This window comes from Sitodiplosis mosellana, unplaced genomic scaffold, assembly GCF_009176505.1.
Source record: "Sitodiplosis mosellana isolate CC-2019 unplaced genomic scaffold, AAFC_SMos_1.0 Smas_scaffold_3, whole genome shotgun sequence".
Lineage (NCBI taxonomy): Eukaryota > Metazoa > Arthropoda > Insecta > Diptera > Cecidomyiidae > Sitodiplosis > Sitodiplosis mosellana.
In genome coordinates this window covers 9,248,533-9,266,143 of record NW_022595246.1, presented here as the reverse complement: position 1 = coordinate 9,266,143, position 17,611 = coordinate 9,248,533, and the positions used below count along the sequence as shown (strand labels likewise).

Genomic DNA, 17,611 nt, shown 5'->3' with positions numbered 1-17,611 from the left:
GGCTTTCAATCAAAATCACTGAATAAGCAAATGAAAACGAAAAGACGAAGAAAAAAGAGAACAAATATCGCATGTTTGTTTTTTTTTTGCGGTCCCAAAAGCAGAGGTTTTATTTTTTATGATTTTTCACGGATTGAACACAATTGCAGAATTACATAATTTGTACGATTGTGTGAGACATTTTGTTGGTTGTTCATGTCTCAGCCTACTAAATGTTCTAATCTCCACTGTCTCAAAAATTGACAACCAGTTAAATTAGTATTTAGGTTAATATAATATAAGAGGGAATATATTAAAATTGGTAATTGTATTTTTTTTTGTTCCATCGAAAAACGCACGCTCATTGCAATTTATTTTGTTTCTTTACTTAAATCAAAGTGAAATTGAAATTAAACTAATAAAAAAAAACTTAGAACACATAGAAGAGGAAAAAGAAAATTGGCTATTGGTAACTTATTCAAATGTTTTTCTGGTGTTCCCATTTGAGAATCCGTTACTGTTGCCACCACCGCCATAGCCACCGCCGTTGCGTTGTCTATTGCCACCCCAGCTGTTGCCATTGCCGTAACTGTTTCCATTTCGGAAGCCACCGCCATTCGATCGGCCGAAACCGCCGTAACGTCGAGCTTTGTCAAAACTGTTACCGCCACGGCCACGATTGCGATTGGCCATATCCAACAGTTTGGGTTCGATATCTTGTTTGGCTTCGCGCAACACCGCCACTAAATCGCTGGCCTGTCGGGCATTGTTATCTGTGAAGAATGTGTATGATGTTCCCAATGTATCTGATCGACCTGTGCGTCCAATTCGATGAATATAATCTTCTGAGTTGCCTGGATAATCATAATTAACCACGTGTCGAATGCCGTCAACGTCAAGACCTCTAGCTGCAACATCGGTTGCAACCAAAATGTTCGCTTTTCCCATACGGAATTGTCTTAGTACGAAGTCACGTTCTTGCTGTGATTTGTCACCGTGAATCTATATGATGCAGAAACAAAGGAGAAGAAATCGGTGAAAGCAACAATTATTTACCGTTATGAGTCATGTTTGACATAGTTTTCTGTAAATGGTCATGTATTCATAAACAAATCATTACAAACAAAATGGAAATTAAAAAAAAAAACAGATTGGCGAGAAAAAAAACTGGCCATAAAAAAGGAGAAATAAAATTGAGCTTAAAATGTATGGATAGAGAGAGAGAGAGAGATAACGAGAAAAAAAAAATCGATAATCAAACGATGACATATTTACTTACAGCAACACAGTGAACGTTGAAGCTGCGAATGTAACGAGCGACATTTTCAACACGAGCTTTTGTTTCCGCAAATATGATGATTTTGCCTGGTTCTTTGTCACTGTCATAGATTGACTCAAGCAATGTTTGAAGTTTCTCTTCTTTTTCCGAGTCTGCGCAAATGTTAACGATTTGGCGAATATTGTGATTGGCTGCCAATTCCAATGAGCCGATGTTCAATTGAATGTAATCTTCGCCAAGGAAATCAGCTGCCAATCGACGCACTTCCTTTGGCCAAGTGGCTGACCACATCAACACTTGACGATCGGGCCGAATCTGTTCGATAATCTTACGGATTTGCGGCTCGAAACCCATGTCAAGCATACGATCGGCTATTGAATAATAAATTATAATGAAATTAATATCGACCGTCGACCCCAAAAAACGCAAAGTTAGCTACAGAAATTAAGCAAGGGACAAAGTGTTAACAAAAAAAAGAACTTACCTTCATCCAAAACCAAGTATGTGCATCGTTTGAGATTGGTTTGTCCCGATTCCAAGAAATCAATTAAGCGTCCTGGTGTGGCGATAACAATTTCGCAGCCACGTTGCAAGTCACGGGCCTGTGGACCACGGCTTGCGCCACCAAAACAGCATGTATTTCGTACGTGTGATTCCGATCCAAATTCGCCTGCAACTTGTTGGATTTGCTGTGCAAGTTCACGTGTTGGTGCCAACACCAAGGCGATTGGTCCATCGCCACGGCACAAACGTTGTTGATTGTTGATGTGAATGATGGCTGGCAAAATGTACGCTAATGTTTTTCCACTACCAGTCTTAGCGATTCCGACCATATTTGCACCACTCAATGCGATTGGCCAGCCTTGTGCTTGAATCGGGGTTGGTCTTTCGTAACCCTGTCGTCTGATCTCGTTCATCACGTAGTCTGGCATATTAATCTCATCGAAATTAATGATGGGATTTGGTGCACGTCCACGAATCGTAATACTATGCTCGGTACGAAATGCGTCAATGTCCAACGGGGACCGTTGTTGTACGATTGCATTTGGTTTGTAGAAATCCTTTTTAAATGCACTTAATTGAATTGAGCTCCAATTGGGTTGGGTCAGTGGTGAATTTTCACCAACTGTCTTCTTACCACCAAATCGATCGCCACCATTACGTGAACCACCGCCACCGAAGCGTGCTCCTCCGCTGGGCTTGCCTCTGTCATCACCGTGATGACGATGCGCACCAGATTTTTGTTGGAAATTATTTGTTGGAGCACGAACCATGGTTGTCTTTGTGTTTTTGTTTTTTTTTTTTTCACAAATAAACTCAAAATCGAATTGATCGAACGGAAATTGGTGATGAAAAAAATGAAATTTATTGCGTCGTCGACTGTGAAAAAACAAAACACATGCGTTCACACTAATGGCAGCAAACACAAAGAGAACGATTTAATGACAGCATCAAGCATGCCCCTGTGAACAAGAGAAATATTAATGGCACGTGTGGGAAAAAATGAAATTACGTATTACGTAGAGTTCTTTTTTTATGCTTGCATGCGTGCAGGGTTTTTTTTTAATACTTTCACAGCATTTTATATCGTGTTAAATGAAAAATGAAACGATTTTCGATGGTTTTTGAATTAAAAGTCCATTTTGAGCATATTAAAATTTATTTAAAAAATTAATATCAATAAAAATGCTCACTTTCAACCAGTTCTTTTGATTTTTTCCTCGAACAGACTTGTTTCGAAACTGAATGTGTGAATCGGTCTTAATGAAGACATGTATACATAACCTAAACTCAGAGCACCAATTCATAAATAACAACATTGTCAATGTGATTTTTAGTTGAATAGTAACGGAATGGCCACGAATTTAGAAGTTATTGTCGGTACATATGAGCAATTTTTGCTCGGTTATAAAGTTGAACAGGTATTTTCTGCCATGTCCACTGGAATCAATTGCCATTTTTATTATTTGTTTGTATTTCTTCAGGATGGCGATGATAAATATTCGATGCATCAGTCCTTCGCTGTGCATGCACACATTGCCTCAATCCGAACGGTTCACGCGAAAGGGAAATATTTAGCATCAGGCGGTGCTGATGATCGAGTCTATGTGTATGATATGAAGAAACGGCAGGAGATTCAGGTTTTTATTGCAACATCAACATATCAAATTATCATAACATTACCTGTTTCAATTTTAATTGATTTAGTTACTCACAACACACAATGCCATGATCAACCACATTCGTTTTACACCAGATGCAACCCATTTGTTCACAGCAAGTTCTGATGGTTCGCTGGCAGCAACACGAACCGGCTCATGGATTTCGGAGGGAAAATGGAAGGCACCGCACAATGGCAAAGCGATTACCCAAATTTCGATTCATCCCAGCGGAAAGCTAGCGTTGACCTTAGGCGCTGATTTAACACTGAAAACGTGGAATTTAGTTAAAGGGAGACAAGTATGTTTTATTCTACTAAAGTAATGAGTCACAAAATTGAATTGCTGGATATTGATACTTGGAACTGGATGTGTTTGCTTCAATTTCGATCAGATCAAAATCGTTTCCACATTCATTCGTTCAAATTCAAAATTCAAAAAGAACGTTGACTTCATCCCAACCCTATATATGTCTACTTCCAACTCCATTTCAACATGAATTTCCTTATTTTCATAGATTTTCACAACGAATCTAAAGAGCAAATCAAAATTGGGATACAATATTGAGTTCGTTGAATTTGGCCCATCCGGTGATAACTTCGTATTATCTGGCGCACAAGCGGTCGAAGTGTGGAGTATCGAAAAAGCGGGTGTTATCAAAACAATTCCATGTGAATCGAAACCAACATCATTGTGTTGGCTGGACGAAAACAACCTTTTGATAGGATTGAACGATGGCAAATTAGTTTGGGATCATTTGGAGAAAGATGAGGTAAAATATGAGTTTGAATGTTCAGTTTTTTTTTCTAAAAAATGGAGTACAATTTTTCAAATTTAACATAAAATTTCAGCACAAAAAGGTTTAATCGTATTATTTGATTTCAGCCCGTTACATTTCAAATGTATGAAAATCGTGTGAAAGGACTTCATTACCAAAATGATCATCTTGCCTCCATTTCAAGCAACGGTGACATCACCGTGTGGACAGTGAATATTGACGAGCAAAAGATTACCGAACTCTGTACAACGAACATTGGATGCCGACCAATTTGTTTGACCATAATAAATCTGGAAGATTTCGCTGATGAGTATGTTTTAAAGAGAGAAAGTTCAGACGATGAGACGGTTGAAGGAACCATTGCTCGCAAAAATAATGTTAATTCATCAAAAAAAGTGGGCAAAGTTGTAATAGAAAAAGAGGATGATGATGATGATGATGGCAGGAATAAGTACGAAACGCCAGCAAAGCGACAGAAGTCGAAAGATAAAACACCGAAAAATACACCACAGAATACACCGAAAAATAAGGTAGATGAGCAATATCAAAGTGAAGCTAAATTTCGGAAAAGAAATTGAAAATTATCTCAAAGATATTCATGAATACAAATAATTCATTCGAATTTGTCTCTTTTCAGCCCAAGACACCAAAAGGTAAAACTCCAAATGGAAAAACTCCCAATGCTAAACCAGCCAAGCCTAGCCAAGTCGTCGAAGAGTCGACTCCAGTGGCGATGAAAAATAAGCGAAAAAGTCTGTCAAGTGAGCAGCCGATGTCAGCAAAGAAATCCAAATTGAAGCGTGCATCAATTTCGAATGTGAAAAACAGAAGCGGTTTTATCGAAGAGGACATGTAATCTAACGCAGAAATACTGTTGATAACTTTGAAGAAATAATAAAAACCATCAAAACATTTTACAAAAATTTCGTTTAATTTTCTACGATTGTAAACAAGTAACATATAACTTTAATTAGTTTAACCAGAGCGTAACATTTTCGCTTCTCGTTCCTCTTCTAGAGCTGCTTTCTGTTGTGCAATGATAATCTTACGTTCGGCCAGAAACTTTGCATATTCGTTTGGGTCCAAATTGCGAACGATTTGCACTCCACAGGATCGTGCGACACCGACTAACATTTCACACATTTGTTTATGGGTCAGCAGAGCATTTGGTGGATCTTGGAGTTTGATTTTGGCTATTTCATACAAATGTCGAAGCGTGATTTTGCCAGCAATCTCATGTCCAGGCTTCACTGCGCCCAAATCAATTCCAGCCGCTTGCTTAATGAAATATGAGGCTGGTGGCTGGTGAATATCCAAATCGAATAATTTATCTGTTGTTGCTTTGGCGCGAATCGGTAACGGGAGGCCTTTTTTAATTTTCGACGTTTTTTCGTTGAATTCCTTGCAAAAGTTTGCAATATTTATACTACGTTGACCCAACATCGGACCGAGTGGTGGTGCAGAAGTTGCCATTCCAGCTGGCACATATGTTTGCAAACGACTCGTGTGCTGAACATTTTCCTGCATCTTTTTCAATGCACGAAGACGACTCGATATTTTCAACGGCATTTTTAATTTATTTCAAAAATTTATTCACGATAAAATAATTGGTTGGTAACGAGTTTAGCAAAGAAAGAAAATAGAGGAAACGCTTAGGTTATGAAACGAGCTCACCACACCAACTGTCAAAATATCTCCAGTTGCACAAACGTTTCAGCGCAACTTCACGGCAATCGTTACGTCAATATTTACAAATTTATACGAAAACAATTGCGAGAAAATCTAACAAAATTCGCCAACAAAGGGAAAATTTACATTTGCGTCGAAGTACCATCGAATATTTTTCACCAATTTCCCAACAAATTGACGAGAAAATTGCAGAAGTGCAATCAATAGTTAAAATTGGAACGAGAAAATTTCGCAATTCACTAAAATAATTCTGAAGTGATAAAAACATACAAACAAAATGAGCCACCATGCATCAACTTCCAACAATAATGACAAAGCGGAACCGATCACAAAAGAAGAATGGCAATCGCGTCTCGAAAGTTTCGAGTTTAAGCAGGCGGACATGAATAAATTGATCATGAACTATTTGGTCACTGGTAAGTGAAATGCACTATTTTTTTTGCTGCAGAATTCCATTTTGAGTGTAGAGAGTATACTCAACTTTTGCGTTCTTCCATTTTATATAGAGGGATTCAAAGAGGCCGCTGAAAAATTTCAAGCTGAGGCTGGTGTCGAGCCATCAGTTCCATTGAATACGCTTGACAATCGAATTTTGATTCGTGAAGCCGTCCAAAGCGGTCGCATTCAAGAAGCCACACATTTGGTCAACAAACTCCATCCATGGTTACTGGACAATGATCGTTACTTATACTTTCACTTGCAACAGTTGCACTTGATTGAATTGATCAGGTTGGTAGTTCATTTCGATATGTATCAATTTTTCATTTTTTTTTTCCTGCAGTTCATCGAAATGTGTTTGCTGCCTTAAAAAAAAACCATTAAACGTCTCTGATGCAAAATTAATTGCAATTTTTTTTCCATCATTTTGTCACCCTAACTGTCAAAATGTATAACCACAAATTTCTCCTACTCCACAGAAATGGCAAGATCGAAGAAGCGCTACAATTTGCCCAAACCCAAATGTCTGAAGCCGGTGAAAAGAATTCCGAGGTACGAAGCGAATTGGAACGAACATTGGCACTGCTTGCCTTTGAAAAGCCACAAAACAGTCCATTCGCCGATCTGTTGGAGCAATCACATCGCCAAAAGGTGGCCAGTGAATTAAATGCAGCTATTTTGAAGACACAACACTGTGAAAACACCAGTCCTCGAATCATCAATTTGCTAAAATTGATCTTATGGGCACAGAATGAGCTCGATAAGAAAAACATTACCTACCCGAAGATGACTGAATTGGCCACAGCAACCATTGAGCAAAAGAATGTCGAATATATTTGAATTGTTCAGGATTAGTTTTATATTTATTTCGTACGATTACAAATTTTAAAATTAAGACCAACCAAAAGCCAAACGAGAAACCGAAATGAAGAACGATATATTTCGACCCCATAAAAAACGGAGAGAATGGATTCTTAATTATGGACATTTTTTGAGTTAGAAAAATAAAATATTTTCGGTATATTTGTCATCAATTTTTCCCTACTTCAAACATTAACCAAATCGATTTGCAATGGATCATAATGGTACAGAATATGACACTCAACCAATAAAACTGAGAATAAATTGAAAATTAAATCAAATCTGATCAACAGCTGTTTAATATTCACAAGTATCAGATAATAAATAGTCAGCTACCGTGTCGATTTCATTATCAATTTTGCAAATACTTGAAAGAGAGACGTATCGACGACACCTATAGATTTCCATCCGTATCTACGCCGTCGATATTTTCTATATTGCATATATATATTGAGTTGTATTCCAGTTTATTAATATTCCGAATTCAGTAACCTTCACCTTGAGTCGCTGGCCTTGTCATTGATTTGAAGGTAACGAATGGCCGCCCGTGATTCAAAGCATCAACGTATGACCTTGCATGGGGTTTTAAGTAGTTTTTTCTCTATTTTATCAAAATGCTAGAATTGAAATTGAGTTAAATCATCGGAATGCACTCAGAAATGCATCATCAACAGATGCAGAGGCATAATTTGAGTTAAAAGTTGCATGTTATCGCTAATCATGACGAAACTGGTATTATTCGTCGCTATTCAAGGTTGTCAATCATTTTGAATAGTGTACAACTAACCTACTGAAGTTTTGACGTTTCCGAGTGACATTTGCTCTATGCGTTCTACTATTCACTTCAACTTCACATATTATCATATCAACGGCATACGGCATTGTTTCATTCGGTCTGTAGCGGACTTGTTTTTTCTAATTACAACTTGAACAAATCAACGTGAAACGAAAATCATGGCATTCGTAAATAAATTGACAATGTTAAAAAATCTAACGAGCCAAGCAAGTGAACCGTGTGACATAATCAATAAGAAGAACATTTGATAACCGTACTTTTGCTCTGTTTTTTTTAGGTAACAAGAGTCGGCTCACAAGCAAAATTACTTCACACTGGTAAGCTCCAATTTTCGATGTTTCTGCTCATGTTTATCCAAATTTTTGTTACAAATTTCTCAATTATGTTATTTTCAAATGTAAAATGTTCTATTTTCGAATAAATCAGGCGTTCGGCTATGCACTGCTGACGTTCAGAAACCGGCACCGGATTTCAAGGGGACAGCTGTCGTACAAAAAGACTTTAAGACCATTCAATTGTCTGATTATAAAGGCAAATACTTGGTCCTCTTTTTCTATCCACTTGATTTGTTTGTATCTTTTTCTTCTCTATGACTTCATTCATTTGAAATTTTCTGCGATGAATTAATGTGTTTTAATTTGTGTTTCTTTGCAGTACGTTCGTGTGCCCGACGGAGATTATCGCATTCAGTGACCGTATCAAAGAATTCGAAGCATTGAACACAAACGTTGTTGGTGTTTCAGTAGATTCACATTTCAGCCATTTGGCATGGATCAATACACCGAGAAAGGCCGGCGGCTTAGGTGATTTACAATACCCACTGTTGGCCGATATCACAAAGAAAATCTCCATCGACTATGATGTTTTGATCAAAGAAGAAGGAATCGCTTTGCGTGGTCTGTATATTATCGATCCAAACGGTGTGATCCGTCAGAAGACAGTCAATGATCTGCCAGTCGGACGTTCAGTTGATGAAACATTGAGATTGATTGAAGCTATTCAGCATTTTGAAAAGCATGGCGAAGGTGCATTTTTCAAATCATTTTCTAAGATGAATCAGCATATCCACGAAAATGTTTTCAACTTCTATTTTACCAATTTTATTTAACCATAATTTTGTGTGTCCATTTTTTCTTTCCTATAGTTTGCCCAGCCAACTGGAGCCGTGACAAGAATCCAGCTACAATCAAACCAAGTGTAAAGGAGTCGCAAGAGTATTTCAGCAAACAACATTCTTAATTTATGAAAGTGTACATTTTTGATACCATCCCAAAGGAAAGCCACGATGATGCCTCGATTTGAACCAATAAAACCATAGAAAATGTTAGAAACAAGTTTTGTTCTTTCTTTTATTATTATTATCATTAAAATGTCAAATAACATTGAATCCTTTGCTTTACAAGTGCTTTTTCTTTCGATCGATTGCATTGAGTTCACCTTGTTGAATTGACGCTTCGGAGAAGATACGTTTGACTTTATCTCTGCGTTCAACATCACTATAAGAAAAAGAAAAGGAAAATGTTGATTAGAATTTAATTCGGAGATAATAAAAAAAATTGGACATAAAATTGAACATTCAGAGCTCAATACTCTTGAAATCATTGCGACATACCTTTGTAGTCTTCTCTTAAGTTGAACCTTAGCCAAGAATGCGTTATCACGTCGAATTTCACGCACAGCGCCCTTAGTTTCCTTCTTAATTTTCCGTTGCAGTCCCTTGCGAACGGCTGCATTGCCAGCATTCTTGCTACGATCTCTCCGATCATCGTAGACACGTTCATATTTCGGTTCGAGTTGTCGAAGTGTTTTGGGCCGTTTCAGTTCGGGTACTAGATAGGTCAATGGTTCGCTATTTATTCTATCAATAACCTTTAGCAAGGCTGAAACATTCTCTTTGCATTTCTCTGGATAGTGTTTCAAATCGATTTTATCCAAATATTTGGAGAATGGTTCGGCTAAAAATTGCAAGCCACAATTGTCCAAATTCGAAAGGATCTGTTTCGTTAGCAGAACAGCCGTGTTAAATGCCCGCACTTTGAATGAATTATCTATTTCCACTTTGGTTAAATCTATGGCCATAAGACGACTCTCTTCATCGAAAGCGGTTTGTTTTTTCAGTACTAAAAGTGAACTCAATTCGCCGACCGACTTAAATGGCGGCACAACTTTCATTTGATGGACGCTTCGTTTTCTAATGCCTAAATACAAAACACCTGCCAAAAAATTGAGCGCCGCCGGAAGGTATCGTTTGGACAATTGTGTGTATTCTAATAAAACCGTTACTAAAAACAACCCCGAACTGATGTCTGAGCGATTGGACACACGAGAACGGGTTAGAATTTGACTTATAAAAATCACACAAGGCGATGCAATTCCATGCCGAAAATCGGATACCGAATACAAACTGGAGACAATTTTCAAAAACACCAACGTGTCTAGTTTGGGGAATTCTTTTGAGTTTCTGAATTCGGATTGTTTTTCCTTAATCACTTCCAAGAAGCATTTTGTTGTTTCGGCCGGCACTATGTGGCTTATATCGTACAAAAATGGTAATATTCGATCTAAAACAGTGAAACAATGAACTGGATCACTGTCAGATGCCAAATCGTTGATGTATTGCAATAAGAAAGCGAATAAGGAAACCATTCGTTCACGGTTTGCCGGTTCGAGTTTTGGATGATTGCATTTGATCATTCGCTCTAAAATTACGGCTTGATAGTCGGCACTGTATTTTTTCAGCTGTTTGTCTAAGTCATTGTATTTTTGAGGCAATTCGAATGTGTACGGCAACTCTTTTTTCGCCTTTTCCATCATCGCTTTTCGCTCATCATCGGTTAGTACTTTGACTTTGGCACTTTTCTTTGTATCGGATGGAGCAGCCTTTTTGGTGACACTTTTCTTAAGACTAGCATCTTTGGACTTATTCAATTCTGGTTCGGAGTCACTCTCATAAACCAAGTCACTGAATGCATCTCCTTCGCCACTGCTTTCCTCTTCTTCACCCTCCACGTCGGAATCCTCCTCAGAGCCTTCCTCAGAATTACCGTCTTCTTCGTCACCGTTTTCAACGTTTCCATTTTGCGCATTTTTACTCAACGCTATCAATCGATCCAACTCTTCATCGGTATCGTCGTCATCACGATTTGCTTTGCCTACGGCAGAAAATTTATGAAAATATTTCCGATTAATAAGAAACAAGATTGATGTGTTCAAAGAAAGAAACCACTTTTACCATCTTGATTATAAGCCAAAGTTTTTTGCTCTTGAAACGTGGATTCTAAAAAGTATCCGTCATCCAAATCGTCAGCCGAACGATGTTTGGCTTGTTTCTCCTCTTCCGTTAATCCATGCATTCGGTCGATTCGCTCTTTTTCCAGCCGTTCCAATTTTGCCTTCTCTTTTTTCAGTACTTTCTCATCTGTGTCCAGTTTATCGGTAACTGTACCGCGACGATCGAACACCATTTCTTTCAATACCTTATCAAAATCGTCCGGTTTTGGTGCATCTGCATTTTGATCCTTTTGCAAACTCATCAGCGGCACTAAGTCCTTCCAATTGGCATCCAATTTATGTGTTAGATTCGAAACGACTTCCTTCTCTATCGATATTTCGGCTTTACGACGCTTTTGATCGGCAATCAAGTCTTCAATGGCATTTTTACGTTTGCCATCTGTATCACCTACGCCTTTGCCACCGAAATGCGCAGCGCCCGTGAATTCAGCGTCCAATTTGCCAATTTCATCATCATCATCATCGTCGGATATTGTGTCATGAAACTGTTCCACTTCCTCCAATGTTTGACCTTTGTGCGTGAGCACTTCCTCATTTTCATTCAAATTAAACTTCGATTGCTTCTTTTTCGTCTTGAACTGTTCAAGTCGTTCAGCAATGAAACGTGCATTAGCCGCATCTTCTTCGGACATTCCCCTGCGACCGATACGATTATCCTTGAACTTATTGGTTTTATTTTTCTGCAGAAACTCTCGGCCTAGCGTATCCTTTCGTCTTTGTGTGGCCTTTGCACGCGAGATACCCGGCATACCTTTGTCATGTTTCAATTTTCGTCCCAATACCGAAATTTTCTCACGATTTGTATGCAACTCAAATGGATTCAAAGACTTTTTCACATCTTCCACTTTCTTTTTACTGGTGAAAGCTTCCGCTTTACCACCTTTTTTCGATTTAAATTTGCCCATTCCGAATTGATTTCACTCTATTTTGAGGTTATAAACACGTTAATCTAGTTTCAATTCGAATGATTTTTATTATTTATTCCATTGATCAAATGAAACCAATTGAAAATTGAAGAAGTTTCTAATTAAATCGAATGTTTGGGAATTATTTTTAGTTTTTATTGAACAATTATTTTCTGTTTACGAGCATTCAATAACTGTTTCAGCCACTACAAATGATGTATGTGCTGTGTAAATGCTTTAAAAACAAATCCACGTGAGGCAAAACATTGACAGCCAATTCACACAAATGACACTGGAAATGAAACACACTTCCATTCGATCCAATGGATAACCCTGCCACAACACTGCGACTGCTGTAAACATTTGTTTTGTGACTTGAGTGTGTGCGTGCGTCCTATTGTCATTTACACCGGCTAAACGAATCAAATGTGTGCATGTATTGGTGTGCGCTTCTGACAGTCACTACTATGACAAATGCCATGTTGCAATTCAGTGCTTGAGTCTCTTTATCTGTGTTCAGTGACGTGTGGATTGACGAGAAAACATTTTTTTGTTGAAATTTGTGCTAATTTGATTTTTAGCAAAAGACGCAATTGAAAAAAAAATATGAGTAAACATAAGGACAAGGATAAGAATCGTTCGCGTTCACGATCAAAATCCAAAGACAGGGAACGTCGCGAAAAGAAAAAGTAAAATTTTCATTTCTCTTTTTTTTTCTCTCGCTATATGTATACTGTAGCGTGGCAGCCATATTGAATTTAATTGGAAACATTTTGCTAAAAGAATTTTTTTTAAAAATGTATTTAATAGGTCGAAAAAGAGTAAGCGTAGCCGAAGCAGGGAACGAAAACATCGTAGGAGCCGTAGTAGAAGTTATAGCAGAAGTCCAAGCGGTGAACGCAGAAGACATCGTCGCGAAGAGAGATATGAACGCGAAAGAGAACGAGAGGCAAGAGAAATGCGAGAAAAAGAATTGGAAAAGGAACGATTACGGGAAATTGCGTTGGAATTTAAACAATCGGGAGCATTTAGTTCGATATCACAACAGACGCAATCGTTTCAATTACAAGACCATGCATTGAACAACGTTTTATCATCGTTCCCAACATTTAATTCGTTCCCAATGGCCATAGTTCCACCGGTGATAGAGACACCGCAACCGCCGCCAAGAGAAATGAGTCAAGCTTATTTGGAGGCAGTTGAAGCGAGTAAACGTATTGCTGCGTCAAAGAATTTCGTCGATGCATTCAGCTGTTCAAATAGCAACGATTCAACCAGCAACGGAGCTTCATTAAACAATGAAGGATCGTCGAATAGCAGTAAGTTGAAGTCAAAATGCAAAAAAAAAATTGTTTCATTGCAAACAAACAATTTTTTCGCAACCAAAATGTTGAATTTACAATATTGCAATTTTGATTGAATGCTTAAATATTGATGTAAACTTGTATTTCCAGTGAATTTTGTGCTTGGCGGAGAAGCCGAAACAGCCAGACAGCGTAAAAAGCGTTCACGTTGGGGTGGCAGCGAGAATGATAAGACATTTATTCCGGGTATGCCGACTGTTTTGCCGTCATCGCTTGACTCGCACCAACAGGAAGCCTATCTAGGTAATTATAATATTCATGCTATTTTCTTAGTAGATTTTTAAACGAAACTTATTTTATAACATACAAATTCTAATTATAAATATCTCTAATCATGTCCTTTGATTATATAATATTTTGATATTCCACTGGGTTCAGCGAATTTATCTGATGAAATTTTCAGGGCCATAATCGATTCAATTTTGCTTGATTTTAATGCCTCCCCACTAAACCAAACGTTATTTCTAAAAAAAAAAAACTGGTCAACATTTTTGACATTTCAGGATGAATTTTAACATTATTTCTTTATTTTTTTAGTTCGTGCATTTTATCATTTCAAATTCTTCAACTAAATTTCAAATAATTCTTTTTACTCATCTTGCTACAATATTTTTGTGTGAAAAAAAAATCGAAAATATTTTTGTACAAAATGTATCAATCACTTATATTACTTTTTGCGATCAAAACAAAAACGAAATTGCAAAATTCCATAAAATGTTTGTTTCAAAATTAAGCCAATAAATAAAACACGAGTATCGTAAGTATTTGAGGGTATCATCGAAAATCATGGCTGGATTTTCCGTGTAAAAACAAGCGGCTAAAAATTAATCAAATTTTCTGTTGTGTATATTTTGCAGTACGACCGTGTCCGAGTGCAATTCGAATCGAAAATCGTTAGGCTCAAAATATCGAATCAAGCAAACAATCAAACAAACAAATAACGTTATAACATTTATTTTTTCAGTTCCCTTATTGCTTTCTCTCTCTATTTCTCATATGAATTGATTGTGTTCTTTTTTTCTCGTTTACATTTTTTTTCTTCTGAAAAAAAAAACATGAATGTCATTTTATCTATTTATTTAAAACGTTTTTTTTTTGCCGGAAAATGATTTCCGAAATTGTGCATCGTGATAGTATGTCTAATGTCGAGGCTTGCCTCGTTCTTTTTCTTTTTTCTTAACCCGCTTCATTTCAGTTCAACTTCAAATCGAAGAAATCAGCCGCAAACTACGTACCGGAGACTTAGGAATTGCTTCAGTCGAAGAAAGGTTTGACACACATACACACACACACACATACTTTTCCTTCTATTTGGAAGGAACATTGAACACACAAAATTACTGTGATAAAATCGCCTAGTCAAAATGTCGATTAATCAATTTGAATAAATTAGAATTTGATTTAGAGAGAATGAATTTGGAGACGGAACAATGACAATGACGCAAACACCGAGAGCCAGTTGTGAAAATATGTTAATGACAGTGAACAGAAGAAGGAAAAAAAAAGAAAGAAAAACACAAACTAATCTCTATATTTCATTATAAAAGTCAGGTAGATCGGCACGCATCAGTCAGCCGTGTACAGAGAGTCAAACGATGCTCCATGGCTTAGATACATGCAAACCAAGACGTCACGTCAACATTTTTCTCTTTAGGCTGCACCCAACTCAGACCTGATCGAATGACTTCAAATTCAATTCAACTTTCAATACTAATCAAAAACCAACCCGTTTTTTCACAGCGTTTTCAATTTTTTTTACCATTAAAAAAAACAAACTAAAGAATAAATTAGACGTAGTTACAACGCGCATAACGATTCAATAGACGATAGGCGGTTTTATCACATAGCACGTGTTTTGTTCTTGTCTTTCTTTTCAGATCACCGTCCCCGGAGCCTATTTACAGTTCTGATGGTAAGCGAATGAATACACGTGAGTTTCGTACACGCAAACGTTTGGAGGAGCAACGTCACCAATTGATTCTTCGAATGCAATGCATGAATCCGGATTTTAAACCACCGTCGGATTACAAGTAGGCAAATTGTTTTCGTTAAATATTTTATTTTGTTGTATTGTGAAAATTTAGCATGATTCAAATTGAAATTTAGCGCTGGAATTTATTTTAAAACTCGATTTTTTTTTTGTCACATAGAGCCCCCATTGTGCGCGTCAGCGATAAAGTATTAATTCCTCAAGAGGAGCATCCAGACATCAATTTTGTTGGTTTGCTGATCGGACCGCGTGGCAACACTTTGAAGGCGATGGAAAAGGAAACGGGAGCCAAGATCATCATTCGTGGAAAGGGATCGGTGAAAGAGGGAAAAGTCGGCAGAAAAGATGGCCAACCATTGCCGGGTGAAGACGAACCGTTGCATGCATTTATTACAGCGGCCAATGCGGATTGTGTCAAAAAAGCGGTGGAGAAAATCAACGAAGTCATTAAACAAGGAATCGAAGTACCAGAGGGTCACAATGATTTAAGACGTATGCAGTTACGTGAATTAGCTCAGTTGAACGGGACACTGCGTGAAACTGATGTACCGAGATGCACAAACTGTGGCTCAAACGAACATAAGAGTTGGCATTGTACAGACAAGCCTAATGTTACCAACAACATTATGTGTTCATCTTGCGGCGGTGCCGGCCATATTTCAAAGGATTGTAAAGCAAAACGGCCCGGCCAAGGAGGGCCACCGGTTGTGAATGCCAATTCCCAAGCCAAAATCGATGAGGAGTATCTCAGTTTGATGGCTGAACTCGGCGAAGGACCGCCAGCAACCAAAACAAACGATACACCATCACAAAGCAGGTAAGAGATGGGAATAAAATAGATAAAGAAATATATGAAGAATATAAGAAATATGATGAGATAATTGTGAAGAAAATATCCCAAAATTAAAAAAAAAAAATTATCTCAAACAAAATTAATGAAAAAATGATTCTTTATTGCAGCGGTTCGTCAAATCGTAACCAATTTTCGATATTCGAGCGTAATCAAGGTCCTTTAAAAGCAATTCAGCAAGTTCCATCCTCAGCACCAGCATCCAATTCAGCTTCACCAGTCCAGCAACCGCCTCCACGTATGCCACAGCCTCCAAATTGGAATGGACAGCCGGCGATGCCAGTTCCACCATTGCCACCAGGAGGATCATTTGTAAGCGATTTAATTTCATTTTCATTCACAGACTTCAATACGAACAGAAAAATGTATCAAATTGCTAATGAATTCCAAATGACTTTATTCCATAGGCAATGCCTCCACCATCGATGCGACCACCAATGTGGAATAATCAGCCGCAGATTCCAGGCACTGATCTACCACCGGTGCCAAGTTCTACTTCTTGTCCACCACCTTTTGTTCCACCACCGCCGCCTGGAACTTCTGTAAGTATCCCATTTGAGATTGTAGCTTTATGGCTACGATCATTCTTTAACTGAAAGAAAACCTTTGCCGACTTTATCGAATATCCTAACTCATCCGTTTTTTCTTACGCAGAATTGGAGTGCACCGTTGCCTCCACCGGCACAACAGTATCCATGGAGTAATGGTAATTTCGTGCCACCATTACCAGCTGTTCCACCTCCACCACCGCCACCGCCTGGAAGTTAAACGACTAAAATAATGATTTGAATGTTTTTCGATTAAAATTATCTACCAATTAGATAAGAAAATTGTTCGTTTCCAAAATGGAAAGAAGTTCTTTTCAACCACCTAACTAATCTCATTTTAAAAATCGATTGAATTGTCATTGGAATCAGTTGTCTGCATATAATTAGCATTGTATTTATCAAACGATCGGAATAAAGTGAATGAACATGAACAAATTGTGTGTGGTTTTGTTTTATATTCGGCAGATAGTTTGGCGATATATGTTGAAGTAATCACAAGTAAATCGTATTGAAATGACAAAATGTTGCTTTTGTTTAGAATGTTCAAGATTTGGTTTCAAATCAATACAACGTGCCGAACTAATGACGTAAATTTGAAACCGTATTAAAATTGAATGAAACTTAAAGACGATCGACACTTGTCTAAACATTGAGTTTGTGAGCTTATTTGTTGTTACCAATACA

General features: G+C 37.7%; 7 protein-coding genes across 8 annotated transcripts; 4 read left to right on the top strand and 3 right to left on the bottom strand.

Annotated features, from left to right (window-relative positions):
• Nucleotides 1-74: 74 nt before the first annotated feature.
• On the bottom strand, nt 75-3,010 carry LOC129566278 (ATP-dependent RNA helicase p62-like). The gene is made up of 4 exons (XM_055442066.1): nt 2,953-3,010; nt 1,743-2,721; nt 1,259-1,629; nt 75-981 (listed from the first exon to the last, which is right to left on the bottom strand). The coding sequence occupies exons 2-4, from the start codon at nt 2,530-2,532 to the stop codon at nt 454-456; spliced, it is 1,689 nt and encodes a 562-aa protein (XP_055298041.1). The 5' UTR covers nt 2,533-2,721; nt 2,953-3,010; the 3' UTR covers nt 75-453.
• A 34-nt stretch (nt 3,011-3,044) lies between these two features.
• LOC129566271 (p21-activated protein kinase-interacting protein 1-like) lies at nt 3,045-5,118 on the top strand. Its single transcript, XM_055442057.1, has 6 exons — nt 3,045-3,180; nt 3,244-3,399; nt 3,467-3,718; nt 3,935-4,189; nt 4,303-4,725; nt 4,833-5,118. Exons 1-6 carry the CDS (start codon nt 3,112-3,114, stop codon nt 5,049-5,051), a joined length of 1,374 nt encoding a protein of 457 aa, XP_055298032.1. The 5' UTR covers nt 3,045-3,111; the 3' UTR covers nt 5,052-5,118.
• LOC129566275 (39S ribosomal protein L11, mitochondrial) lies at nt 5,106-5,894 on the bottom strand. The gene has a single exon (XM_055442061.1). It carries the CDS (start codon nt 5,762-5,764, stop codon nt 5,171-5,173), a length of 594 nt encoding a protein of 197 aa, XP_055298036.1. The 5' UTR covers nt 5,765-5,894; the 3' UTR covers nt 5,106-5,170.
• Nucleotides 5,895-5,902: 8 nt separating this feature from the next.
• LOC129566272 (glucose-induced degradation protein 8 homolog) lies at nt 5,903-7,469 on the top strand. The gene is made up of 3 exons (XM_055442058.1): nt 5,903-6,300; nt 6,391-6,613; nt 6,802-7,469. The coding sequence occupies exons 1-3, from the start codon at nt 6,162-6,164 to the stop codon at nt 7,160-7,162; spliced, it is 723 nt and encodes a 240-aa protein (XP_055298033.1). The 5' UTR covers nt 5,903-6,161; the 3' UTR covers nt 7,163-7,469.
• A 392-nt stretch (nt 7,470-7,861) lies between these two features.
• Nucleotides 7,862-9,313, top strand: LOC129566273 (peroxiredoxin-2). 2 transcript variants are annotated; one of them, XM_055442060.1, is made up of 5 exons: nt 7,862-8,185; nt 8,257-8,296; nt 8,406-8,547; nt 8,634-8,875; nt 9,124-9,313. In XM_055442060.1, exons 1-5 carry the CDS (start codon nt 8,138-8,140, stop codon nt 9,216-9,218), a joined length of 567 nt encoding a protein of 188 aa, XP_055298035.1. In that variant the 5' UTR covers nt 7,862-8,137; the 3' UTR covers nt 9,219-9,313. The 2 variants fall into 2 exon arrangements, with proteins under 2 accessions (XP_055298035.1, XP_055298034.1); XM_055442059.1 differs by having other exon boundaries at nt 7,920-8,185; nt 8,634-9,004.
• LOC129566269 (nucleolar protein 14 homolog) lies at nt 9,302-12,607 on the bottom strand. Its single transcript, XM_055442054.1, has 3 exons — nt 11,212-12,607; nt 9,592-11,131; nt 9,302-9,475 (listed from the first exon to the last, which is right to left on the bottom strand). The coding sequence occupies exons 1-3, from the start codon at nt 12,173-12,175 to the stop codon at nt 9,376-9,378; spliced, it is 2,604 nt and encodes an 867-aa protein (XP_055298029.1). The 5' UTR covers nt 12,176-12,607; the 3' UTR covers nt 9,302-9,375.
• A 67-nt stretch (nt 12,608-12,674) lies between these two features.
• Nucleotides 12,675-17,362, top strand: LOC129566270 (splicing factor 1). Its single transcript, XM_055442056.1, has 9 exons — nt 12,675-12,864; nt 12,986-13,494; nt 13,630-13,782; nt 14,735-14,807; nt 15,417-15,569; nt 15,690-16,346; nt 16,490-16,691; nt 16,787-16,921; nt 17,034-17,362. The coding sequence occupies exons 1-9, from the start codon at nt 12,782-12,784 to the stop codon at nt 17,145-17,147; spliced, it is 2,079 nt and encodes a 692-aa protein (XP_055298031.1). The 5' UTR covers nt 12,675-12,781; the 3' UTR covers nt 17,148-17,362.
• The last annotated feature ends 249 nt before the right edge of the window (nt 17,363-17,611 follow it).